This window comes from Amblyraja radiata, chromosome 12 (assembly GCF_010909765.2).
Source record: "Amblyraja radiata isolate CabotCenter1 chromosome 12, sAmbRad1.1.pri, whole genome shotgun sequence".
Taxonomy (NCBI): domain Eukaryota; kingdom Metazoa; phylum Chordata; class Chondrichthyes; order Rajiformes; family Rajidae; genus Amblyraja; species Amblyraja radiata.
The window spans coordinates 4578460-4605835 of NC_045967.1; the positions used below are offsets into that span (position 1 = coordinate 4578460).

The following is a 27376-nucleotide window of genomic DNA, read 5'->3' on the forward strand; positions in this document are numbered from 1 at the left end:
TGTCGGAATCACCTCCAAACTAGGTAGAAGCACGTTGTTCTGTCCGCTCAGCCGATTTCCCCCCCATCACCTCCGGAGTCACCAACATCAAAGTGGAAGATGTCGGCGACTCCAGGGGAGAAGAAGAAGGAGGCAGCGGTGGAGGGGGGAGCAACGGCTGATAGGACAAAGCGGCAGCTGCAGGGAGCCCTACAGTGACCGAGCACATCCTGTTAGCGGTGGCGGCCTGAAGAAAGCATGGTTGGCCAGGGGCTACGACATGAGCTGCAACAACAGCCACGTCAACCAGACGGTGCAGCAGCTGGTGATGAAGGGCTCGCTGGTGTACTGTCTAGAAGATGTCGGTGACTCAGCCGGGTGTTGCTCTCCACCGCCTCCCTTGTTCTCGCTCCCCTTCCCAGTGTCACAACTACAGTGGCTGTAACTGTAAGAGCAGCAGCCCGGGTGACGCTTTTATATCTAAGAAGCCCACGCCATCTTCCCATTGCAATAACACGTCATTCAGGAAATGTAACCACTTATTGAGAATTGTTTACCGAAGTGCGAGTTTACATAAGTTGTCGATTCCATAAGTCGGGAAGTGCCTATATTGAGCAGCTGAGCTTCCACAGCCCTCCAAGGAAGAGATTTACAAATTTGTGAAGAAGGATCTCAACCAGAAACGTCGCCTATTCCTTTGCTCCATAGATGCTGCCTCACCCGCTGAGTTTTCCAGCTTTTTTTGTCTACCTACGATTCAGTCAGTGCCCTTTGTATGAACAAATTGACTGATCTGTGACCAAATGTAAATAACCTTTCCTTTAATTTTTTTTTAATACCTTCAGTTAACAATACAGATATTTCTCGTTACAACAGATCATAGGAGGGATAGAATGGTGTCCGTTAGTGCCGGTTGTCCGAAATAACCGAGTAAGGGATTACTGGGTAATAGAGTATCATTGTACAAGTAGTAGAAACTGCAGATCTGCTTAATTCACAAAAGAACATTGAAGTAATTGCTTGTCGATTTCTATGACCTCTTGCAGTGTAACTAACAGCCATCGTTCTTAAAGAGACAACGGTGTGTGATTACTGTGGGGACGCTCCGAACGCTATAACCAAAATCCATTATAAAGAGGTCCGTAATAACCAGGGTAGACTGTATATCAAATTCAAAATTAAAGTTAACAATTGTCCTAGCCATTCATGGAAGTGATTTCCTGATTTGTCTCGTGATCTGTCCCTGGTCTGAGACTCCTAGCCAGGGTATGTTCTCTCTGTCGTAGTTTCTTCACAATGTTTTGAAAATAGATATTAGACAAAACTTCAATAAAATCATCTCAACCTCTTACTAAATTAATTTCAGGGAACGTAACCTAAATTCTGTAATTTCTTAACACTTGGATTGCAGATACTATTTAAAATATACATTGCACATAGTTTAAGGCCATGTTATACTCCATGCCCAGAATTGCTGATAGTTAACCAGCTTGTTGCTTAAACCGTCATGATCTGAAGACCAATATTTTTTGTGCTTCTTTTGATTATTTTCTGCAGCTGTTTGTGACCTGAGTAATGATCTTGGATGACTGCATCATTTTGATCTGGGCTGCTGGTTTTCCACCATTAAGAAATACTCCTTTCAAATGCAGAATCAGTGCTTTTATCAGTTAACATGATGCCATTGTGTAAGAAGGAACTGCAGATGCTGGTTTAAACCGAAGAGAGACACAAAAAGCTGGAGTAACTCAGCGGCAGGCAGCATCTCTGGAGAGTAGAAATGGGTGATGTTTTCGGGTCGAGACCCTTCTTCAGGCATTATGCCATTGATTATGTCGGCTGCTTTCCTAAGGCAGAATGAAGTGTAGATGAAGTCGTTTTGTGGGTGGTTGCGGAGGTTCGCGTGTGATGGAGTGGGCTGCATTCACGACTGCAATTTCCCACGGTCTTGGAAAGAGAAGTTGCCAAACCAAGTTGTAAAACATCCTGATAAGATGCTATGATGCATCTATAGAAATTGGTAAGAGTCATTGGAGACATACCCAATTTAATTTAGCTACAGCTTTGACCATTTAAAAATTTTTTTTTTTTTTTTAAATCTGTTGTTTAATGTTTTCCACTAAACTGCTGAGATATTGGTCAAACCTGTCAGCTTTAAATTGTTTGTTCACTACTAAGACCTAGCCTTAGGTGCATCTGTCACTGATACAACAGCCTAGTGTTGCTGGTCCCCCCAATATTTGGTAGGTAATCTGCCTTGGATCCTATGCCTTTCATACTTACACAGAATTGGAATCACATGTCCTGCATTTGATTCCCTGTGTGTTCTTGACTAGAAGGTATGATTTTTATTCCCTTTACTTTTAACGGTTATATTGATTTGTGCATCAATTAACCTTTTCAATGTCTGAATATCAGTGATAGTTAAAGAATTGTGAGGAGCAATAAGCTTTCCATATTTGACAGGAGGCAAATCTGCACCCATAGCTTTGCCATCTATCAGAGGCTGCCAGGGTATATCAAGGCAGACCTTTGGTATACATAGATACATAGACCATACAGTTTGAGACAAAGACCCATCATTTATTTATTTGCCTCTGTACTCCACAATTTGAGATTTGTAATAAAATAAATCATGTGGTAAAACGTGCACATTGTCAGATTTTATTAAAGGGATTTTTTACACATTTTGGTTTCACCATGTAGAAATTACACCTGTGTTTATACATAGTCTCCCCATTTCAGGGCACCATAATGTTTGGGGCACATGGCTTCACAAGATTTTGTAATTGCACAGGTGTGTTTAAATGCTTCCTTAATGCAGGTATAAGAGAGCTCTCAGCACCTAGTCTTTCCATCGCCTTTGGAAACGTTGTTGCTGTTTATCATGAGGACCAAAGTTGTACCAATGAAAGTCAAAGAAGCCATTATGAGAAACAAGAATAAAACTGTTAGAGACATCAGTCAATCCTTAGGCTTACCAAAATCAACTGTCTGGAACATCATTAAGAAGAAATAGAGCACTTGGTGACCTTACTAGTCGCAAAGGGACTGGCAGGCCACGGAAGACCTCCACAGCTGATGACGGAAGAATCCTCTCTATAATAAAGAAAAATCCCCAAACACCTGCCCGACAGATCAGAAACACTCTTCAGGAGTCAGGTGTGGATTTGTCAATGACCGCTCTCTGCAGAAGAGTTCATGAACAGAAATACAGAGGCTACAGTGCAAACCACTGGTTAGCCGCAAAAGTAAGATGGCCAGGTTACAGTTTGCCAAGAAGTACCTAAAAGGGCAACCACAGTTCTGGAAAAGGTCTTGTGGACAGATGAGATGAAAATCAACTTATATCAGAGTGATGGCAAGAGCAAAAGTATGGAGGAGAGAAGGAACTGCCCAAGATCCAAAGCATACCACCTCATCTGTGAAACACGGTGGTGGGGATGTTATGGCCTGCGCATGTATGGCTACTGAAGGTACTGGCTCACTTATCTTCATTGATGATACAACTGCTGATGGTGGTAGCATAATGAATTCTGAAGTGTAAAGACACATCTATTCTGCTCAAGTTCAAACAAATGCCTCAAAACTCATTGGCCGGCAGTTCATTCTACAGCAAGACAATGATCCCAAACATTCTGCTAAAGCAACAAATTAGGTTTTCAAAGCTAAAAAATGGTCAATTCTTCAGTGGCCAAGTCAATCACCCGATCTGAACCCAATTGAGCATGCCTTTTATATGCTGAAGAGAAAACTGAAGGGCACTAGCCCCCAAAACAGGCATAAACTAAAGATGGCTGCAATACAGGCATGTCAGAGCATCACCAGAGAAGACCCCCAGCAACGTGTATAAACACTGCTATAATTGCAACATGGTGAAACCAAAATGTATAAAAATGGTCTTTATTAAAATCTGACAATGTGCACTTTAACCAAATGTGATTTTTTCATCTATTACAGATCTCAAATTGTGGAGTACAGAGGCAAATAAATAAATGATGGGTCTTTGTCCCAAACATTATGGAAGGCACTGTAGGTGCATGAGCAGTCCTTTGTGCCAACACCATCATTCAATGTGATCATGTCTGATCATCCACAATCAGTACCCCGTTCCTGCCTTCTCCCCATATTCCTTGATTCCGCTACCTCTAAGAGCTCTATCTAACTCTCTTTTGAATACATCCATTGATTCGGTATCCACTGCCTTCTGTGGCAGAGAATTCCACAAATTCACAACTCTGTGTGAAAAAGTATTTCCGCATCTCAGTTCTAAATGTCCTACCCCTTATTCTCAAACTGGCCCCTGGTTCTGGACTCCCCCAACATCGGGAACATGTTTCCTGCATCTATTTTATGTTTCTATAAGATACCCTCTCATCCTTCTAAATTCTGGTGAATACAAGCCCAGTCGCTCCATTCTTCCATCATATGACAGTCCCGCCATCCCGCGAATTAACCTCGTGACCCTACGTTCAATAGCAAGAATGACCTTCCCTCAATTTAGGAGACCAAAACTGCATGCAATACTCCAGGTGTGGTTATCCGAGAAGGACCTCTTTGCTGCTATACTCAACTCCTCTCGTTATGAAGGCCAACATGCCATTAGCTTTCTTCACTGCCTGCCTGGTTCATTCACTGCCTTATTACACATCCTGAGACCTTGACACCACTGGGCTCCCATTATGCAACACAGAGCCTTGCAAGAGCCAGCTAGCTTCATTATTCCTGTTGTGTTTTTGCTACTAACCAATTTCTTAGTGGAGTAAAGTTTAGTTTATTGTCACATGTACCAAGGTACAGTGAAAGGCTTTTGTTACATGCTATCCAGTCAGCAGAAATTGAACTATGCTGACTGACTATCCATTTTTGCAGTCCTTGGATCAATATTAGCTTCTACTGTAAAATGGGATTATTATCCATTCCAAATATGTTCACGCTAATTCTAATGCTTGGTTTGAGAACAGCTCCATCCAAGACTGCAAGATATTGCAGAATATTTTGGATACAACCTGGACTATCAAACAAACCAACCTCCCTGCCATTGACGCCATTTATACCTCACGCTTACTAGGCAAGGCCAGCAACATGATGAAGAACAAGTCACACCCTGGCCACTCCCTCTTCTCCCCTCTCCCAGCTGACAACAATATAGAAGTGTGAAAAAGCAGACCTCCAGATTCAGGGACAGTTTCAGGCAACTGAATCTACCGCAACTAGAGAGCAGCCCTGAGCTACTATACCTCATTGAGGACCCTCGGACTACCTTTGATATGACTTAGACACAAAATGTTGGAGTAACTCAGTGGGACAGGCAGCATCTCTGGAGAGAAGGAATGGGTGACGTTTTGAGGTCGAGAGCCTTCTTCAGATCTGACATTACTGGCTTTACCTTGCCCTAAATTAAACTCCCTTATCATGTATCTACACTTTGAATGGCTTGATTGTATTCATGTATTGTCTTTCCGCTAACTGGTTTGCATGCAACAAAAGCTTTTCACTGGGTCTCAGGACACATGACAATAAACTAATTCCATGGGCTTCTGCTTGTTCCTTTTTATAAATTGTTGGCAGACTCATTTTCATGAAGGAAGCAAACAATTGCTCCATGCACAATTGTGTTATCTATATTAATACATTAATTTTCTTCAGGGGAGGCATGTGGCGCCGCGGTGGAGTTGCTACTTGACAGCGCCAGAGACCCGGGTTAGATCCTGACCACGGGTACTGTCTGTACGGAGTTTGTACGTTCTCCCCATGACCGTGTGGGTTTTCTCCGGTTCCCTCCCACACTCCAAAGACGTACAGGTTTGTAGGTTAATTGGCTTTGGCATAATTGTAAATTGTCCCTAGAGTACGTAGGATAGTGTTAGTGTGCAGGGATCGCTGGTCAGTGCGGACTTGGGCTGAAAGGCCTGTTTCTGCGCTGTATCTCTAAACTTTAAAAAAAATCAAATGCATTTTTTAATTTTCCTGATAATTTAAGACAACCTTTTAAATTTACACATGAAGTTTAATTCCTGAAAATACAATACTAAAACAATTAATCCATGAATGCTTTCGAAGAGGCCAGTTAGCTTAATTTCAGAAAATGTTTAATAATGCCTAAAAGATATCAGATAGGATTAGAATGTTAGAAGTGAACTTTGTCTGGCGCCAGTGTTTCATACTAGTTTGGGAAGAAACTAAAGCATGATTGAGCATTTTGCAGTGGATAACTTCTTTGAAAAACAATTTTATTCAATATCTTTGACTTCAAATTTCCAGTTACCTATTGCTTTAATTCTGTAACTCACTTCCACACTTGTCTTCAGCTCAAGGCATGACAAGGAGCAGCTTCTCACCTTGTGGTCTGTGCCAGCTGTTCAGGACTTGACGGTAGGCGCAAAATACTGGAGTAACTCAGCGGGGTCAGACAGCATTTCTGGAGAGAAGGAATGGGTGACATTTCATGTCGAGCCCCTTCTTCAAACTTGACATTGAGTTAAACTATTTCAGAAATTAAGCATTTCCAGTCTTTGTAATTTCCAGTTTTTTTTTCTCACTTTTCAGCTGGGTGTTTTACAACTTGTATGTCTTCTCTAGCTTGCATTCCATCCATGTATCCCTTTGGCCACTCTTTAATTATGCTCCACCACCGCTTTTTAATTAAATGTTAATTTTGAATCTCTCTCCACAGATCCTGCTTGTCCTGATCACATCAGTCTATTTTTTAAGATTCCAGCATACACAGTATTTGTGTTTGTATTTTGCACTCATGTTTTTAATGTTTTTATTACATTTAAAATGATTTCGCAAATGTCCAGAAAATAGCCTAGTAGATAATTTATATATATATATTTTTTTTTTTAAAGGATCATATTTTAGCAGAACTACTTAAAAACCAGAAAGATTTCCTTGTTGGTTACCATGAACATGACTCGCTTTTAGACCACAAGGAGGAAGAAGAGCTATCTGAGGCGGACCGTAAAGCAGCATGGGCTGAATATGAAGCAGAAAAGAAGGTAAGCAACTTGTCGATTAACTGAGCAACATCACAGGCATACATTTCCAGGAGATTTTCTAATTTGGTCTAAAATGGTAATTCTATAGCAAACTTAAAAGGAGATATAAATCTCTTTGTAAAACAAAAAGCTAAAAAGTATCTTTTGATTATTTAAAAATTGGATTCTCCTAACTTTTCAAGACTGTGTGGAAACTATTACCCATTCAGATGAGTACAGCAATACTCTTGTAGATTAAATCAATCTAATCACTCAGCTGTTGAATAAAAAACAAAGCTACATTTTGGGAGCATGTTTATGGATCTGCCTCCAGTGACTGGTAAATACAAAGGTTCTGTGTAAATTCTGTACAAAGAGAGGGATGATCAGAGGAAATACAGGACATGATCATTAAATTCATAACATGCAAGATGTTATGTCTCTTTGTATTCAACTGCAATCTTAGTAATTGCACAGGAAATTTGGATATACATTTCCTTTGATAAAATGGTCAATGTTGTGCATAAATTTCAGCATTGTTTGCAAATTATTTTATCACGGGGCATTCCAGCCCATCAATGAACAAGAATAAGACACTTCATTCTCACTAAAATCAGATGTTTTCTGATAATACGAAAATGATGCTCCCAAAGCAAGCTCTGGTCACGAAGAGCTTATTGAGCTAACCATTGATTTTTGAGCTACCCTTTTTTACATCCCTCCTCTTAGGATGCAAAGTATTTGATGATATAAATACTGGGAAGGAAATTTACATGGATAATTTCTGTTTCATTACAATCTGCTTATGGAAATGATGTGCTTTGTACAGTTGTCAAATGGCTCGATAGAGTTGGTGCTTTTGGTGTTTCATATTACTTACCGTTTCAGAATGATAAACCTGGCTTTTTCTCCTTCCTTCCAGGGTATCTCCTTGCGAACTAATGTTGCACCTGGGATTAATTTTCCTGGTGCCAATTTCACCTTGCAGGCTACACATTTTCCTTTCAACGTAGCAACTTTGTCGGCAATGAGTAATCAACAGCTGGAGGTGGGTAATCTGATCCACATGTAACTGATGTTCCCAACATCTTGATGGTTGGGTGATTATGTGAGGTTCAAAGCACTATCTATTAAAATTAATCTGGTATAATATAATAGTTGCACCATAAGAGGAAGCACAATTTAATAAATTCTCAGTAGAATTCCACATTTTTCGTGGTAAAATGCTTCAAGCACTGGAAAAAATAGCTTTTTTTTGGTTTTGTTGTATCCTTATTCACACTATGGCTAAACAACTTTAGGCGCAGTGATAGAGTTGCTGCCTTGTACTTTCTCCCTGTGACCGTGTGGATTCCTCCCACTTTCCCAAGACGTGCAGATTTGTAGGCTAATTGGCTTCTGTAAATTGTCACTAGTGTGGGATAGAACTTGTGTTCAGGTGATCACTAGTTTGCACAGACTCGGTGGGCCAAAGGGTCTGTTTCCATGCTGTATCTCCAAACTAAACTGCATACTGTGGTGCAGTTGGTAGACGTGCTGCCTCACAGCAGCAGAGACCCGGGTTCATCCTGACCTTGGGTGCTGTCTGTGTGGAGTTTGCAAGTTCTTCCTCTGGGCGCAGTCCTATTGTGAAAGGGTGATGGATGGTCAGTGTGAACTTGGTGTGCTGAAGAGCCTGTTTCCATACTGTATCACTAAACTAAACTGAAGGCAGGTATTTGGCTTGAGGTCTTGCCATGGAACTCATTCTGGGGTCTTTTTTTTAGTTACTGCAGCATTCAATTATTGTCACTTACCTCCTTCCAAGCATTGTGGAGTTTGGATAGTGATACAGGGTTGATAAAGTGTGAACATTATGCTTATGGGTCAGATGGTTTGATTAGAAGTAGGATTTCTGATTTCATTATCATTTCGAAATCTCAGTGTTGAAGTTAATCAAATTGCATAGTTCTTCACTCTTTGAAATATGATTCGCATAATATACCCATTGTCGGATCAGAATAAGGTGCTTTAGCAATGCTAGTCAAACCAATGTGAAAAATAGATGGTATGTGAGGATCTTGTCTTGAATCATGAAAAATGTAAATATTCTGATTAATCTAGTAATTCTGTTCATTTAATGGGTGTGATTATAGAGATTGATCCTTCTTTTTTTTTTTGCATACAAAGATTAATTATTTATGTCAAGTAAAAACTGGAAGCATTAAATATTTACACACAAAAAAAATCTAATTGTGGACTTGTTCCTGCTCACTCCGATGACCTTTCTCCATCTTTAAGGATCTTATAAACCAAGGCAGAGAGAAAGTAGTCGAAGCAAGTACAAGCATAGCAGGTGTGAGAGCAGAGGCTCTTGAAGACCTAATTGCACAAGTGGTAAGAAATGTAAATACTTATCCCAAAGTCTTAAATGTAAATGACTTTCTAATAATGTACTTTTTGCCATCAAAAGGTCATGCAATGATGCTTTGGTCAAAGTCTTAAAAGTGGTGCATGATTAATTTTCTCATGCAACCTTCTTCAAAGCACTTGAAAGATGTAGAGAAATATTTAATGAAAACAGTGCTCAATTTTAATACCATTAATTTTGTTAGTGTCTGGAAGAGCTGCTGCCTTCTAGCGCCAGAGACCCCGATTTAATCCTGACCTCTGGTGCTGTCTGTGTGTAGTTTGCACGTTCTTCCTATGCCCATGTAGGTTTCATCGGGGTGCTCCGGTTTCATCCCACAGACGTGCAATTTTGTAGGTTAATTGGCCACTGTAAATTTCCCCTAATGTGTAGAGATGAGAGTGGGATTAATCGGAATCAGAATCACACTTTATTCACCAAGTATGTTTTGTAACATATGAGGAATTTCATTGGCCAGGTCAGTCGTACAATTAAAAGCAACAGACTCAAAAACACATTTTAACATGAACATCCACCACAGTGACTCCTACACATTCCTCACTGTGATGAAAGGCAAAATAAAGTTCCAAGTCCTTCCTTTGTTCTCCCTCGGTCGTGGGCCTCGAGCCCCCGTTGACGGGACGATCTTGACTCCCGTAGCCGGCGGCGTTCAGCTCCTGCATCAGGGGAATGTCAGCTCACCCGCGCCGGGCGATCGAACCTCGCGTCGGGTGGCTGGTCGAGCTTTCCGCGGTGTTGGAGCTCCTGACTAGCCTCTCCCGAGACTGCGAGCCCTTGATGGTAAGTCCACGGTGATCGTGGTGGGAGCGATCCCAGGCAAGGGATTCGCTCCGATGTTAAGTCCACGCCCCGCGGTGGGGCTCACGACAGTCCGAAGAGGCCGCAGAGCCCGGAGAATGGAATCTGAAAATTGATCACATCTCCGGGAAGGTAGGAACTTGAAAAAAAGTTTCCCCCGATCCCCTCCCCCCTCCCCCCTCCCCCCACACAAAACATACCGAAGAACATTAAAACAAGCTTTTAACGCACTAAAAAATAACAAAAACAAAGAAAAAACAAACAGACTGCCGGCAGGGCTGCCATCTCCCCGGCGCCCCTGGTGGTCAAAAGAACTAGTGTAATGGGTGATCGATGATCAGCGTTGTCCCGGTGTTTCTATGGTGTTTCTCTGAACTTGCTGATTGTGCTTACATAATTTAGACCGAATTATGATATTTATGAATAATGAGGATTGTTATTACTCATTAAATAATAGAAGCACTGCGATAAATGTGCTATTATGGTCTGAGAGGAACTGTTTTAAATTTCTGTTTAGTGTATAATACCCTGTTGCCCTTTTAGTTAACTGCAGTACAGTATTATTATGATTTTCAAAATATCCTGCTACTACTTCCCTAATATTAGATATTACAATTTAGCAATTAAATATCTTGATTTAATGAGTTAATTTCCTTATTCATGTCTCCCTCCTTTCTAGAATAGGAGTTACATTTGTGTTTTTCCACTTTGCTAGGAATTTTCCAGAATATAGGGAATTTGAGAATATCATAACCAATGCATGTGCTATCACTTAGACAATAGACAATAGGTGCAGGAGTAGGCCATTCGGCCCTTCGAGCCAGCACTGCCATTCAATGTGATCATTGCTGATCATCCCCAATCAGTACCCCGTTCCTGCCTTCTCCCCATATCCCCTGACTCTGCTATCTTTAAGAGCTCTATCTAGCTCTCTCTTGAAAGTATCCAGAGAACTGGCCTCCGCCGCCCTCTGAGGCAGAGAATTCCACAGACTCACAACTCTCTGTGTGAATTACTTTTAGCATTGCATGGAAGCAGGCACAAAGCCCAGGGAATATGTCAGCCGTTTATCTCTCAGATAGCCTGATAGTTTTTCTCTACTGATTTGTATTAAGTTCTTCACTTCCTTCTTGATTGTGAATTTTCCATTATTATGTCAAAAATGGGAATATTCACTTATGATTTCATCACATTTAATTCTGAACTTTTACAACCGAATGTATAAAGCAGTCCACAACTCCATTCAGCAAGACGTAGACAATACTCAAGCATGGACTGATAAGTGGCAAGTAATATTCATGCTGCAAAATTGTCCGACGTTTTGGCAGTCAGTGCCAAGGCCATTACTGACTTACCCCATCCTGGTGTTCACCAGTAACTCAACCAGACCAGCCATGTAAATGCTGTGGGGTTCAAGAGCAGTTCAGAGGCGGGTTATCCCACAGCATGTCTCTGATACCCTCAGTCTTTTCACCATCAACAAGGCACAAGTAAGGAGGGACAGAATATTTTCTATTTGCCTGGACATGTGCAGTTCCATCACCACTAAAACCATGGCACCATCCTAGCAGACAAATCAGCCAACTTGTTTGGTATCTCATGCACTACCTTAAACATTCATTGCCTCCACAATTGGACAAATGAATGCAATGTGAACAATCTACAAAATGCACTGCAGGTATTTGCCAATTACTCTGGCAGCAGCTCCCAAATCTGTGACCTCTCCCACCCAGAGTTTCCAGCACATAAGAACACTGCCAGCTGTAAGATGCCCTCCAAGTGGCACATTTTTCTGACTGGGAACTGTATTGCTCTTGCTCCTTTGTCCCTACCTGCCCAACAGCGTGGTGGGATTACAGTGTAGCCAATCGTAGTGGGCTATTGACTACTTCTGTCTTTTGACTTGTTTCCTTTGCTCACACTCATTCCGATCCAAAATTATTCTTTATATCTTGATCTTCTGTGTCAACGTTAGCTTTTACTACTGCATTGATACCCTGAATTAAAAGAACAACTCAATTTCCTTTTTCTTTTAAGTTATTTTTGCAAAACATCAAGAATAACCAAATATTACAAAAACAAACCTCTTTTAAGTTAAGAAAATAACTGATGTAATTGTTTTTGACTTTTTTCTTAAACTCTGCTGTTATGTGCGAAGGAAAGATATACAATGTTTAAGATATGAATGCTAATTCTAGATTTTAATTCATAGTCACAGCTGATTTATTTCAGATAAGTATTATTTTGCTGTGTGTTATGCTCATTGAATATGGAAATTGTTTTTAAAATCACTTGTAGATTTTAAAAATCATGTGTCAGGAGACATTTAAGGAAACTGCTGCAAAACATACTGTACGCTATTAGTTTTTGTTAGCTCTCCTATTCCAGGTTTGTAGTATTTTTAATAGCTGCTTTTCTTTAGTGGAAAGAGAATCCCAGCCTGACTGAAGACCAGGTTCAAGCAGTATCACTCACCAAACAAGTAACCCAAGAGTTGGAAATTAAACGAAGAGAAGCTATGTACAATGATATCCTTTCAAAGCAGCAGCTGGTAAGATCTTTTGGTCACTGAAACCTGTTTTTAACGAACAAGCATCCTGGTTCATGTAACAAAAATCTTTTCAATCTTTATTCTAGCAGCCGTATGTGATATGGGCGAGCTCCTGTTTTGCTACATCTACCCGTGCCTGTTTCTTATCTAGGAAGTTAAGCTCCTCTTTGTCCATTCAAATAAGTGTTCCAAGTGATTGGTTTTGAACATTTGGAAAGGAAAGGTTTAGAGGATATGAGCCAAATGAAGACAAGTGGGACTAGTGTAGATGGGGCATCTGTCGGCATGGGCAAGGTGGGCTGAAGGACCTTATTCAATGCTGTATAGTCATGATGATTTTTTAAATCTCAGTAGTAATGAGGAAATTATTAAAGGAACTTGACATTTTATAGCTGTATCTTATCTTGTCTTTACATTAAAATACATTTCTGTAACTTTTTTAATTCAATTCAATTCAATGAACTTTATTTATCCGTTAGGAACTTTGGTTTCTGCAGCCATACAACAAAAATAAACAATTTTACAAGGTCGTTCCGGCTGGAGGCCGCTCCACGGTGCTAGGCCCCAACGACAACAGAGACCCGACAGGGAAAAGGTCGTGTCTCCCATGCAGGGAACAGATTTAAAAGTCCCCCCCCCCCCCCCTCGGCCCCCACATATACACAGTTAAAAACAATATAAAAACCACAGCAAACTTCACATTAAACGGTACAAAAAATTTTAAAGGACAGACCTGCAGGGGCCGCTGCCGTGAGGCACCGTCGTAACTTGATGACTGAACAAAGCTCCAAATAGTTAAAAGTATAGGAAAATCGAGACATAATCACAACATTTATTTACCTCTAAATTACTTCAGTGATCACAATTTTTCAATATATCCTACCGCACAAGTTAAAAGAACGGGTGTGAATGCAATATGTCGCTTCAAAAAAGTTTTTTTTTCTGAGAAATATGCAAAGGCATTAAAAGCTATGTTCTGTCATTTTAGAATTGTTCATTTTAATATTTTTACTTAAATTTATCAGAAAAATATATGTTAATCAGAAGGAAATAAACCTTTTGCAAATGGCCACTAAATTAAGTCTTTCCACTTCTGCTTATAGTTTATTTATTAAGAACCTGATAAACTGATATTTCGCTCTCATAACTGGACTATTTATATTTTCGTGATAGTCCTGCATCATAATAAAAATCACTTGATTAGGTTCTTGTTGGACTGGAATTATTGAACAACCAAGGAAAGCTGATTTTTTTTCAGGAACTCATTTGTAGGAGCTGCTGTTGCACAAAATGTCTGTTAAATTTTCACTTAGGTTTTTTTTTAATTTTCCTCTGCAGGAAGCAGAATTTAAACAATTTTATTTTTTTCAAAACCCAAGATTACCCTCATGGCACTTCCTAAGGGAAACAAGCATCTAATGCAGCAGGGGATGGATGTTAACCAAATCACCTTGATTTCTGAGCTGCCTTTTACAAGAGTAGCCAATACTTTTATTAGCTAAAATCATTCATTATAACTAACAATTTTCTGGGTTTCATATTCAACGCTGAAATGAATCTTAACAAGCCAACTCTTGAATAAAAGGACACATCTTCAGAAAGGAGATGAGGAGCAATTTATTTGGTCATAGAGTGGTGAATTTGTGGAATTCATTGCCACAGATGGCTGTGGAGGCCAAGTCATTGGGGATTTTCAAAGTGGAGATTGACAGGTTCTTGATTAGTAAGGCAGTCAAAAGTTATGGGGAAAAGGTAGGGGAATTAGGTTGAGAGGGAAAGATAAATCAGCAAGGATGGAATGTCAGAGTAGACTCTGAGCTGAATGGCTTAATTCTGCTCCTATGACATGAACTATGCCAACAATATGCAGACAGGTAACAGTGAAAATAGGGATTTTCAGAAACTTGCATTTGGATTTGTGAATTGCCCTTTCAGGACATTTTTACATCAGTATGAATCCTGCATGCAATTTGCATTCTAATTTCTTTGTTTTATTTACAGCTGATCCGTTCAGTACAGCAGATATTAATGAGCCGAAGGCAGCATCAGATTAACCAGATGGCACAACAGCAACCGTACCCGATGTCGCCACTTTTAAACCAATTTATGGCTGCAAGAAATGCTGGCCCAATGCTTAGTTATCCACACATCGACCTAAGAGGACTGCCTATGTATTCACAAACTGCATCTGGTATGCGGCCACCTCCTTTGCAGAGGGCACCACCTATACCCATGCAGATGAAGGGACAGTCTCCTGGCCCCCCACAGCTGAAACAAGGAGTACAAAATTCAAAAAATTAGCCATTGTTATAAGAGATTTTACCAGATAACAAAAACATAATATTGTGCCTTTGCTATGGTAGCAAGCACATTTCTGAACTGAAAAAAAAACAGGTGACCAATTTATAACTGGGACACTACTTGAGTGCATAGATTGGTGCTGAGATATTCAGTGGTAATACTGTCATAGGAGATTCTGAAGAATCTTGAAACATTGTACATAGCCTGAAGAAATATGTGATTGGTGAGGAAGAGAACCAGTTTTCTTCCACCTTTATTTTTCCTTATGCCATTTTGTTAAATTTGATGTATCTGAGCAATTTGAAATGGTTTGGGGAAGTGGGAAGGCCAGATTCACTGACCCACAAAAACGTCAGTCTTCTCATTTGCTTATGAATAACAGGAATAAGCCCAAGTTGATAAAAGGACAAATCATTCTTGTTACCCCTTCCAGAAATATAATTGGGTGATAATGCTTGTCTCAGAGCTAATGTCAAGATTTTCACCCCATGTCAACTGAATTTTTCCATCTCTTGTTCCAAAACAGGAACATTTCTGAACTACTAAAAGATTCTAGAACAGGTTATCTTAGATGAATCAAGATGTTTGCAAGTTTCATTGGTAATAGTTATGAATGTCAATTCATATTTCTAAATAAAGCCTGTTTTCTTAGAAATTGAAGTTGATTCTTTTGCAGTCCCACTATTCAGTATATTAATTTAGTGATTTTTTTTGTTTCAGTCTCTAGTGCAAATTACATTGCTTTCACTCTACAGCCTAATTAGTTGCCAGCAAACCCAATTTGGAGTTAAATTCCTCTTGCAGTTACGTCAAAACTTTTACCTTGGATATAAACTTACTGCCTGGATATCTTTAACTGTAGAGGAACTGGAAAGTATCATTTATCAAGTCTTCACCAAATGTTGATTCCATTAATGTAACTTTGTGTATATGTTACTTGGCTGTAATTGGTCTCTATCCTAAGTATGCCATCCTGTTCAGTCACATCTCCATTCTGATTGTGTAATTCCGGATTGCTTTGAATGACACCTTCGGATCCTTTCTGGTGCGGGTTTTGCCAGTGTCAGGGAATTCTCTCTTGACATCTGCAGATCTCTGTAGTCAAGTGGTCGGCCTCGGCGTGAGCACAAATTGCTATTCCTTGTATTCCTGTGAATAAAATGTAACTGTCCTTGGAACAATTATTTATCAGTGTGTTCAGCAATATTATTGTACTAACAAATGATCTCTTCATTTAGTCATTCCCACTGCTATTAATTCATTTCATTTCCTCAATTGGAATAAGGATCTGTTCTCTGATGATCAACTATATACCTAACTGTTCCATCAGGACTGAGATTAACACTTTATTTATCCCTGACAACCTTAGAAGCCAGCATCCAGCTCCCGTGATTTGCATTTATTACATGGTAACTAAACACTTTTATTTTATGCAGAGATTACTATTGCCTGCTTGCTTCTAGATTTGATGTTTCATCTGCTACAGATAACAGGACCCTAAAGATTGAAACTGTTGGTTCCCTAAATTCATTAAATTATTGAATGTGATTTGTATATCTACGCGTATGAGAGATATTTGGCCACGACCTCCATTCACCGGTCTCCAAGGAAAAATCATCTTCTCAGTGCACAGATGACTAACTGCCTGTATAGATTAAACCTGAGCTAAATCGGTGATGCTAAACAATGCGCATTCTGCTTTTGGCACCAGAAAGCAATTATTAATGTATTCTACATTATTGTCACCATACACATAGAAAATTGATCAGTTGAAGTCGACCGGAAATCACCTTCAATATCAGGTACAATCCTTGAGGTCATTTAAATAATCTGAAAGACTGGCTGAGGCATCTTGCATTGGTTTTCCATGAAGAAAATCTTAACATTCATTCCAACTGTTAGATAATGCTAGGTCAAACTCCTGTTATATGTTGTTGATTTTGTTTTAATGAGGGGAAGCTCAGTTATCAACCTAGTGAAGTGCTCTTTTGAATAAAAGTTTCGACGCAACCAATTCTATTACCTTTAAGTATTACTAAATAGAGTCAATTTGTGTTTTGTTTTTAGTTCCAAAACAGGGCTACTTATCAACTGTTTATCAGCTAAAATCAAATGTTCTTAGGTTTTAGTGGGGAAACAAAGTAATGATGCCATAAGTAAAGCCTTGGTAGGAACCTGCTGGAAACCCTGATTGTCAACTGTGGTATATGGTGGATGCTTCTCTTCAAAGATTGAAGGACAAGTAATGTAAATTTCAGATTCCTGTCAGGATGTCTGTTTTCATATTTTGTGATCATAACATTTTGTTGCATATGTATGATTAAAGCAGTACAAGCATATTAATATGGTAATGCACATTTATTTTGCACCTATACTGTCATCCAAATGTAAACCAAAAATAAAGCTACTCTGCACTCTGGCTGCAGCTTTGTTAAAATCATTATGATTTAAAGCTATTTGGCTAGTGAAATGATTTATGAAAGATGAATGTTTTCTAATTGCATCAATGATTCGTAAGAATATGTTCAAATTACTTGATTAGGAACTTGCAACAGCAAAATGTAACAGTATCAAGTTATGCTGTTGTGTAATATGAATGGCAGCTATTTTCTTTCAGTCCATTGTATTTCACTATGCAATCGAAGCAAAATAATAAGCCTCTTGGTCTTATTGAAGGATGAGGCTTATCTGGCTGCTAATTTAAAAATAAAATCCATTTGCACAGCAGCTATTGCTTTCAATGGCTTTTTTTTTTTTTAATGAATGGACCATCCACTTTCTCCCTTATCAATTGATCGCCTCTGTGTCCTACAATTAAGAGTTACTTCAAATTAGCTGAATTAGTTACCCTTTGGTAATTGCTAAATTTGTAATAAGTTCATACCATAACATTTTTCCACAAATTACTGACAAGTTATTTGGGGAGTGGGAGTAGATATACATGTGTACGTTAATGATGTTGTGATAAACATTGTATTTGTTCGTTCAGTGGGATGGCATCTTCAACTGCTTGCTTGACAACCACATTATTCTCTACCCTCTCCCCCTACCCCACCCCCCTCATCATTATCGAAGTAGCCAGTGACGAGTCATAATCACTTTCATCTATCATTTGCAAATTTGATTTAATATGTAACTAAGTTGGTTGATTTGTCGTGGCTTTGTCTTTTGAAGCTTGAAACAATAAAACTAAACACCCATGCAGTGAAGAGAAACTCCAAATGTAATTGGGCAGTGGAATAGTTTTCAGATCCTTGGTTTTGGTACCCAATGGGTTTTGTTTTCATAGTTTTGTTTTCTGCTGTAATTAATTTTCTCTTTTGGAATTGTCTTTTTGTAACAAGAGCGAAAATTACCACCAGACTTTTTACCAGATATTCTAACAGTACTGCTAACAGATTTTTCCTTTTATTTTCCTTAAATGAAGAGAAAAAATTAAGTCATGGATACCACATTGATGGTATTGAGTTAATACACACATGAATTTTTCAGATGAAATATACAATATAATGTTTGGACTGCTAGGTATGTTTTACTTTAAATTTGCGTTGTACGTTTAAATCTCTCAAAGAGGTACATTTGACCACAAAATAGTTGTGAAATTTATTAAGGTTGTGGTTGGATGACAAACTATATCACCCACACTGTTCATTTTTATAAAGTTAGATGTGATTTACATAGTTGCTGCTGCTTAACTGATAAATATGTTGCAGCTTGTATTACGACTAAAAATGGTTAAAACCCCATATTTTCTAACTCGTACTGTCCTTAATTTTGGATGTAAAGCATTCTTTGCTTAGCTACTTGTTTTGTATCAACCGTGCCCTAGTTGAATAGCAAAAAGCAAGCCCTAAGCTATCATAAGCTGTTAAATTCCAATAGCAGTGAAGATGTAACAATCTTGCTTGCTTTATACATTTTAGAAACTGTTTCAACTGTATTTATTTGCCACCGTAAATACTGTAGAACTGATGCAACTTCATCCTATAGGGATTATTGTGTGCCTCTAGCAGCGTGTTTTAATAGAAATTGTAGTGGATGAATAAGTACGCACACTGTGTTGTCACCTTTGCAAGTGGTATCAAAATATTGAAATTTTAATATTTAATATTCAATAAAAATAACAAAATGAATATGCCTAGGCTATTTATTAAAATGTTTCCAAAAAATCAGATTGTCTCGTTATATTTTCATTGGTACGGTCTGCATTTTACAAAATGATGCTATGATTGAATATCAAAGCAATTATTGTTTTTGTTTAGTTCATTCCTGTCAGCAAATGAAATCTTGCGGTTATCCTGATCAGTCTTTACTGCCCCATTGTAAGGCATTATAATTTTTTTCATAAAATATCTTAAGAAAGAAAGGTGCTTTTTGAGGTTAAGGTGTTTACTGAAGGAACTGTTTGATCCCTTTTGGTCTGGCTTACAAATTGCACATTCTGCTGCTCTTTTTGAAGGAAACACTCAAAGTATGCACAGTTTTTTCCAAGATCAAGATCATTAGGGACATTTTGAAATGCTGAAAATGATCATTGAGTAAAGAATAATCTTAATGTCATGGGATGGTATTTGTTTTACCTTCCAAATGAACTAAAGCAAGAGTATAAAGTAATCATCGTTGCCAGACCACATGAAAAATGCACCCTCGCCCTTTTACTGGCTCATCTTCAATTATCGAAATAAACAGCTGTAGATATCAAATACATTAAAGCTACCCTGGAAGATTACCTCCTGACTCTAGTGTAGATAATCCCCTGTACCACTTGCCTGGTGCATCAGTAGTCCTCAAAAAAAGAAACACAAATTGACTGATGAAAGTTTTCTGAATGTTTTGGATCCTTTCGCCAGGGTTAAAATGCCGGGCCTGAATATCGTTCACTGATCAAGAGTCTTCCATTGTCATGTGTACTGACAATGGAACCATGAAATACTTGATTGCTGCAGCATGACAGGCTGAAATACACAAAAAATATATAGTAAACAAAAGATTCAGTAAATAAATAACTACAATACCAGTGCGAAACAGAAAGCCCAAAGTCCGCAGTGCAACCAAAGAGTGTTCTCAGTTAAAATTAGTGTTCCAGACCATGATGATTCTTGAGAAAAAGCTATTCCTGAACTTGGTGGTCAAGTTTCTTGTACCCTCTAGATGGTATGGATGATATGAGAGCATGGTGATGTGGGACTTGACATTGGCTGCCATTTTGAGGCAGCACCTCTTATCCCTCCAATGGTGGGAAGATCAGTACCCATGACAGGACCGGATTGACCGGCAGTGATGAAACCAGTCAATATGCTCTTTCCTGTACAGCTGTGGAAGTTTAGATTCGAGACTGTAGAGATACAGTGAGGAAACAGGCTCTTCGGCCCACCAAGTCCACACCAACCAGCGGTCACTCATGTACGCTAGCGCTATCCTACACACTAGGGACAATTTATAATTTTAATCTAAGCCAATTAACCTACAAACCTGTATGTCTTTGGAAAGTTGGAGGAAACCGGAGCACCCCATATTGTCACAGGGAGAATGTACAGACCACTACAGTCAAGATTGAACCCGGTTCAATTGCACTGTCAGGCAACAACTGTGCCACTGCTGCTGCAAGTTCGTGAGACTTCATTGACATATGGAATCTCCTCAATCTTTTAAAGAAGTAGACATGTTGATGGGCTTTATGAATGTACTGGGTCTGAGACTGATCTTCAGAGATGTGCACACACACCAAGTTGAAGTTCACTCCACTGCCACCCACTCATAAGACAGGTGCATGGATCCGTGGCAATCAGCTTCTTGATCTTACTGACGTCGAGCAAGGCTGTTCTGGCACCTTTCAATCTCTCTCCTACAGTGCCCTCCATAATGTTTGGGACAAAAACCCGTCATTTGTTTATTTGCCTCTGTACTCCACAATTTGAGATTTGTAATAGAAAAAGAATCACATGTGGTTAAAGTGCACATTGTCAGATTTTAATAAAGGCAATTTTATACATTTTGGTTTCACCATGTAGAAATTACAGCAATGTTTATACATAATCCCCCCATTTCAGGGCACCATAATGTTTAGGGCGCAGCAATGTCATGTATATGAAAGTAGTCATGTTTAGTATTTTGTTGCATATCCTGATTCATGGACATCACCAGTTGCTGGGTGTCTTCGCTGATGATGCTCTGTCAGGCCTGTATTGCAGCCATCTTTAGCTTATGCTTGTTTTGGGGGCTAATCCCCTTCAGTTTTCTCTTTAGCATTTAAAAGGCTGCAACTCAATTGAGTTCAGATCAGGTGATTGATTTGGCCACTCAAGAATTGACCATTTTTAAGCTATGAAAACCCCCTTTGTTGCTTTGAAAGTATTTTTGGGATCATTGTTTTGCTGTAGAATGAACCGCCGAAAATGAGCAAGTACCTTCAGCAGCCATACATGCCCAGGCCATTACACCCCCACCACCACTGTGTTTCACAGATGAGGTGGCATGCTTTGGATCTTGGGCAGTTCCTTCCCTCCTCTATACATTGCTCTTGCCGTCACTCTGATATAAGTTAATCTTCGTATCTGTCCACAAGACCTTTTTCCAGAACTTTGGTTGTTCTTTTAAGTACTTCTTGGCAAACTGAAACCTGGCCATCCTATTTTTGCAGATAATCAGCGGTTTGCACCTTGCAGTGTAGCCTCTATTTCTCTTCATTAAGTCTTCTGTGGACAGTGGTCATTGACAAATCCACACCTGACTCCTGAAGAGTGTTTCTGATCTGTCGGACATGTGTTTGGGGATTTTTCTTTATGAAAGAGAGAATTCTGTCATTAGCTGTGGAGGTCTTCATTGGCCTGCCAGTCCCTTTACGATTAGTAAGCTCACCAGTGCTCTCTTCTTAATAATGTTCCAAACAGTTGAATTTGGTAAGCCTAAGGTTTGGCTGATGTCTCTAACAGTTTTATTCTCCTTTCTCAGTCTCATAATGGCTTCTTTGATTTTCATTGGCACAACTCTGGTCTTCATGTTGATAAACAGCAATAAAAGTTTCCAAAGGTGATGGAAAGACTAGGTGCTGAGAGCTCCTAGTCTTTCCTCCAGTCTTTCCATCATGTCCCCTGTTTTACTTCTTCCTCTTGTGTATGGCGTGCACAGCCTAAAGGTGTAGGACAACTTGTTCTATTTGAATGTGCACGCTAGGTTGATTGCATTCCTTGAAACAGGGCGGACCACGTGAAGGTTGCAATCCCCTGTTGATCCACGGTGGCAATAGGGAGATTGTAGTAGCTCTTGATCTTGCTTAAAAAAAAGGAGTTTATATGTACCATACCCAACCACTCAAAAGCACTTCTTCACTATGGATGTTACTGCCACCAGTCATTGGTTTCGGCCCGAAACGTTGCCTATTTCCTTCGCTCCATAGATGCTGCTGCACCCGCTGAGTTTCTCCAGCTTTTTTGTGTACCTATTGATGCATGACACCTTAGTTCAGATTTAGTTAAGACAAAACTTATGTTCTAATGTATTAATTATTAGCATAGAACAAAACAAATGGGAGCAAGATTTCGATTCCTCAAGCCTGTTTAACTATTCAACAAAACCACAATATGACCAAGCCACATAGAAAATAGGTGCAGGAGGAGGCCATTCGGCCCTTCGAGCCAGTACCGCCATTCATTGCGATCATGGCTGATCGCAATGTTACAGCCATTCAGATTACAGAAAATCATAGCATGATGGTATACATAGTTCTTATCAGGCTGAGCAGTTGATGTAATGTAATGAGGGTGCAAGGTTAGCATGAGGTTTAGATTATACTTGTAATATAGTTAAATCCATTAAATAACACTTGCACTGAGCACTTAAGTGGTTAACAACCCGTGCAGTTGCATAGGGATGAACAGAGACCCAGTTTCACTCTTCGATCTTTTTTTTAGTGTCGCCTTCAGCTTCCGATAGACACATTGTTTAAAAAGCGCAGATGATTCTATTATACTTTATTGTCACATGTACCTAGGTACAGTGAAACTCCAGCAAGGTTTTGAGATTTGAGATATGTTCTGGCAAGGATTTCTAGCTAATAGTGATCATATTCAAGTAAGTACATTAGCAGTTAAAAATACATGAGCAATGTTGTTTTAATGGGATATTAGAAATAACAGGGAAAAGACTCGTCAAATTGTGTGGTGCAGCAGAAAACAGAAGCATGAAAGGAAATGCAAATGCAGATTCCCCTCTGCATCATGCTGCGAGGTGATGGGGTTTGCATTCCCTGAAAACTAGGTATCAACATTTTCTGTAACACAAAGCAGTGTTATGTACATGTGTCAAGAAACTCATCACTTGAAAACAAATGGTGTTTACTTTTTTTGAACCAATAAGCAAATTCGGTATTACGACTGCGCATGCCCAGGTCAAAGGTCACTATGCATAACATTGCTGGCAAGCAATGAAGCAGTGGACCTTCATCTGTTTTTTTCCAGCTTCGATTCTTCTATGTAAGAAAATACTGCTTTCAAACTATGAAATAGTTGTATTTATTGTTCCATTGTTAAAAAAGCTAAGATTATTTTGTTGCTTTTATTGCTTTGTGAGTGAGCGAGATCATGCTCGTCCGTGGTCGGGTTCGGGTTGAGTTGCTGTTGGGCCGTCCCTGTCTGGGGGCGGCCGGAGGTGTCGGGTCGGGCTTGCAGCCGGTGCAGGGAAAAGGCAGAGTTGCTGCAGCGTTTTGTGTGTATGGCTGGTGCTCGGCTTTCGCCGGCGCCGGGGGTAGGCTGCTGGCGATCCCAGGCCCGTCGGAGAGCGGGGTTGGGCTGGAGTTGGCTTTTCTCCTCTGCGCTGGCTGTGGTGCTGGGGTTGTCGGTTGGCCTGGCGGGAGTTGAGCTGGGGTTGCCGCTTCTTCACCGCGCTGGATGTGACTGACGACACCAGCGGCCTCAGGCCTACAGCCAGCGCGGAGAAAAAGCACCAACTCTAGCCCAACCCTACTCCCCGACGACCCGCTGACCACCAGCAGCCAACCCCCCCGGCACCGGCGAAAGCCGAGCACCAGCCATATGACAAAGCACTGCAGCAACTTAGCCTTTTCCCGCGCCGGCTGCAAGCCCGGCCCGACACCACCAGACAGGGACGAGACACCCGGAGGAGGCGGGGACAGCCCAGCAGCAACTCAACAGACCCGGACCCCACACCAACCACGGACAAGCACGATCTCGCTCACTCACCAAAGCATAAAGCAATATAAAAAACAAAAAAATATTAGCTTTTAACAAAGGAACAATAAATACAGCTAATTCATAGTTTGAAAGCAATATGTTCATACCTAGAAGAATAGAAGCTGAAAAAAACGGAAGAAATGGTCCACTGCTTTCCAGGGCTGTTTATGCATAGTGACCTTTGACCTGGCCATGAGCAGTCGGAATACCGAACTCGCTTTTTCAAAGAAACATAGAAAATAGGTGCAGGAGGAGGCCATTCGACCCTTTGAGCCAGCACCGGCATTCATTGCGATCATGGCTGATCGTCCCCAATCAATAACCCGTGCCTGCCTTCTCCCCATATCCCTTGATTCCACTAGCCCCTAGAGCTCTATCTAACTCTCTCTTAAATCCATCCAGTGACTTGGCCTCCACTGTTCTCTGTGGCAGGGAATTCCACAAATTCACAACTCTCTGGGTGAAAACGTTTTTTTTCACCTCAGTCTTAAATGGCATCCCGTTTATTCAAAGACTAGCCCCTGGTTCTGGACTTGCCCAACATTGGGAACATTTTTCCTGCATCTAGCTTGTCCAGTCTTTTTATAATTTTATATGTTTCTATAAGAACCCCGTCATCCTTCTAAACTCCAGTGAATACAAGCCTGGTCTTTTCAATCTTTCCTCATATGACAATCCCGCCATCCCAGGGATCAATCTCGTGAACCTACGCTGTACAGCCTCAATCACAAGGATGTCCTTCATCAAATTAGGAGGCCAAAACGGTACACATTACTCCAGATGTGGTCTCACCAGAGCCCTATACAACTGCAGAAGAATCTCTCTACTCCTATACTGAAATCCTCTTGTTATGAAGGCCAACATTCCATTAGCTTTCTTCACTGCCTGCTGTACCTGCCCGCCAACTTTCAGTGACCGGTGTACAAGGACGCCCAGGTCTCGCTGCACCTCCCCCTTACCCAACCTAACCCCATTGCGATAATAATCTGCTCCCTTGTTTTTCCCGCCAAAGTGGATAACCTCACATTTATCTATATTATACTGCATCTGCCACGCATCTGCCCACTCACTCAACCTGTCCAGGTCACCCTGCAACCTCCTAACATCCTCTTCACAGTTCACACTGCCACCCAGCTTTGTGTCATCAGCAGACTTGCTAGTGTTGCTCCTAATTCCCTCTTCCAAATCATTAATCATTCAAGAGAGCAGTTTCTATTGTATATCTCAAAATTAGTAATTTGTGATTTCTAAGGGCAAATTCCTGTAACACGGGAGTTGCTGTAATTAGTTACTGTGGTTAGTGGACTTGCATACAATGTAAAGCGAAGAAGTGTTCATTATGCAGGAGACACAAGAAATTGCAGAGCATTAAAAAAACAGTGCTAGAGGAAGTCAGGCAGCAACTATGGAAGTAAATGAACAAGGAGACATAAGATTGCAGATGATGGAACAGTCTGACATCCAACAGTCTGCAAAAGGGTCCCAACACAAAATGTTGTCTGCCCATTTCCCTCCTTAGATGCTGGCTTGACCCATTGAGTTCCTCCACTACTTTGATTTTTCAAAGTGTCCATTGTGCAGTTAGGGGTGTGGTGGATGGTTATATCTAACTCATTTTATATAGTGGAGTTTCTATTGATTCCCATGCTAACAAATGATAGTTTAAGCACTTTAAGAATGGTGAGAATAATGTGTTTACCCACACATGTCTTCTTTGCCTTGGAGTTAATGAGCCAGGTGGACATCCTGATCTTGCTCTTCCCAAGCTGGCAGGCTAATGCAAAGGATTATACAATTATGTGTTTTTTTCTGTTTTAGAGATACAGCGCTGAAACAGGCAGTTATTTCTTAAAAAGCTGCATCCATTAGATCTCTATAGATTACAATCAAAACTAAATTGGTAATGAATTGTAGGCGTGTTCAGGTACTACCTTCATTATATTTTCGCTAAAATCTTCAAATCTTTATCCCATTTCCCCGTTTTTAGGGTACACCATAGACCAACATTACACAGATGTGATAGTTCAGTAATGTAGCGGGACAGGCAGCATCTCTGGAGAGAAGGAATGGGCAAAGGGTCTCGACCTGAAACGTCACCCATTCCTTCACTCCAGAGATGCTGCCTGTCCCACTGAGTTACTCCAGCTTTTTGTGTCTACCTTCAATTTAAACCAGCATCTGCAGTTCTTTCCTAAACACAGTTCAGTAATGTATGTGGGCATTTGGAAAACCGCATGCAGCATTCTTAAAGCAAGATGAATGAAAATGGAAATTGAACATTGTTGACATATATATATATATATTTATTATTGTCGTGGAATTTTTTTTTTAATGGGGAACTGCTCTCTTGCAATGCTTTCAGGATAGTTCAATTTTATAACATTTAATTGCTGAATATAAATAGAACCAGAAGTAGTTGCAGAACCCCTGGAGTACTGCTTTTATAACATGCAATTACATTTAGTGCATTGCTCACGATTTTTTGGCACTGAATTTAGATGTTTGTTCAACTTATTCAGTGGAGTGCCGCACACTCTTCATTATCTAACTTATTCTTCAATAAATTCCACTCTCAAGTTGCTTGTTCTGATTTAGGGGTACAAAAAGACATTGACCAATTGAGAAAAATATGAAGTGCTGGAGAAACTCAGCAGGTCAAGCAACATCTGTGAAGGGAATGGACAGACAATGTTTCTGGTCAGGACCCTTCTGCAGTCGACATCAGATGCTGCCGAACCCAATTAGTTCCTCCAGCACTCTGCAGATGCTTGAATCTGGAGCAAAACAGTTTTGTGTGTCTCCATAAGCCAATTGAGCCTCGTCCACTTTTCAATGAGATTAAAGCTGACCTATATGTTAACTCCATCCATATCCTGAATCAATGCAGCATTTATTGTTTGTTTTTGTACAAGAGAGCTTCCACTGTTTTTCTGAAGAAGTGTTCCTGGACTTTTATCATGATTACCTGTCTTTGAATTTAAGTTTATTTCCCCTTTCATTCAAAGAATCAAAAGAAGTATAATTTGCAAAGGATCAATTTGTATATTTCTGCTACATCACCATTGCACCTAAGTGGTGTGTGTGTGTTTGTTTGATTCACAAAGTTAATCTTCATTATAACAACTATCAAGTCTCAGTGTGTGCACAATATAAACTGTTCTGAAATGTT

At 40.0% G+C, this 27376-nt stretch overlaps 1 protein-coding gene across 8 annotated transcripts in view; it reads left to right on the plus strand.

Moving 5' to 3' along the window:
* The window catches only part of atrx (ATRX chromatin remodeler), a 246827-nt gene extending 227675 nt beyond the window's left edge, over positions 1 to 19152 (plus strand). For all 8 annotated transcript variants that reach the window (XM_033030134.1, XM_033030129.1, XM_033030127.1 and 5 more), the window contains 5 exons: positions 6831 to 6980; positions 7882 to 8007; positions 9240 to 9335; positions 12590 to 12718; positions 14720 to 19152. In XM_033030134.1, coding sequence (XP_032886025.1) covers positions 6831 to 6980; positions 7882 to 8007; positions 9240 to 9335; positions 12590 to 12718; positions 14720 to 15019 — 801 coding nt within the window. In that variant the 3' untranslated portion in view covers positions 15020 to 19152. The remainder of the gene's footprint in view (positions 1 to 6830; positions 6981 to 7881; positions 8008 to 9239; positions 9336 to 12589; positions 12719 to 14719) is intronic.
* Positions 19153 to 27376: the final 8224 nt, after the last annotated feature.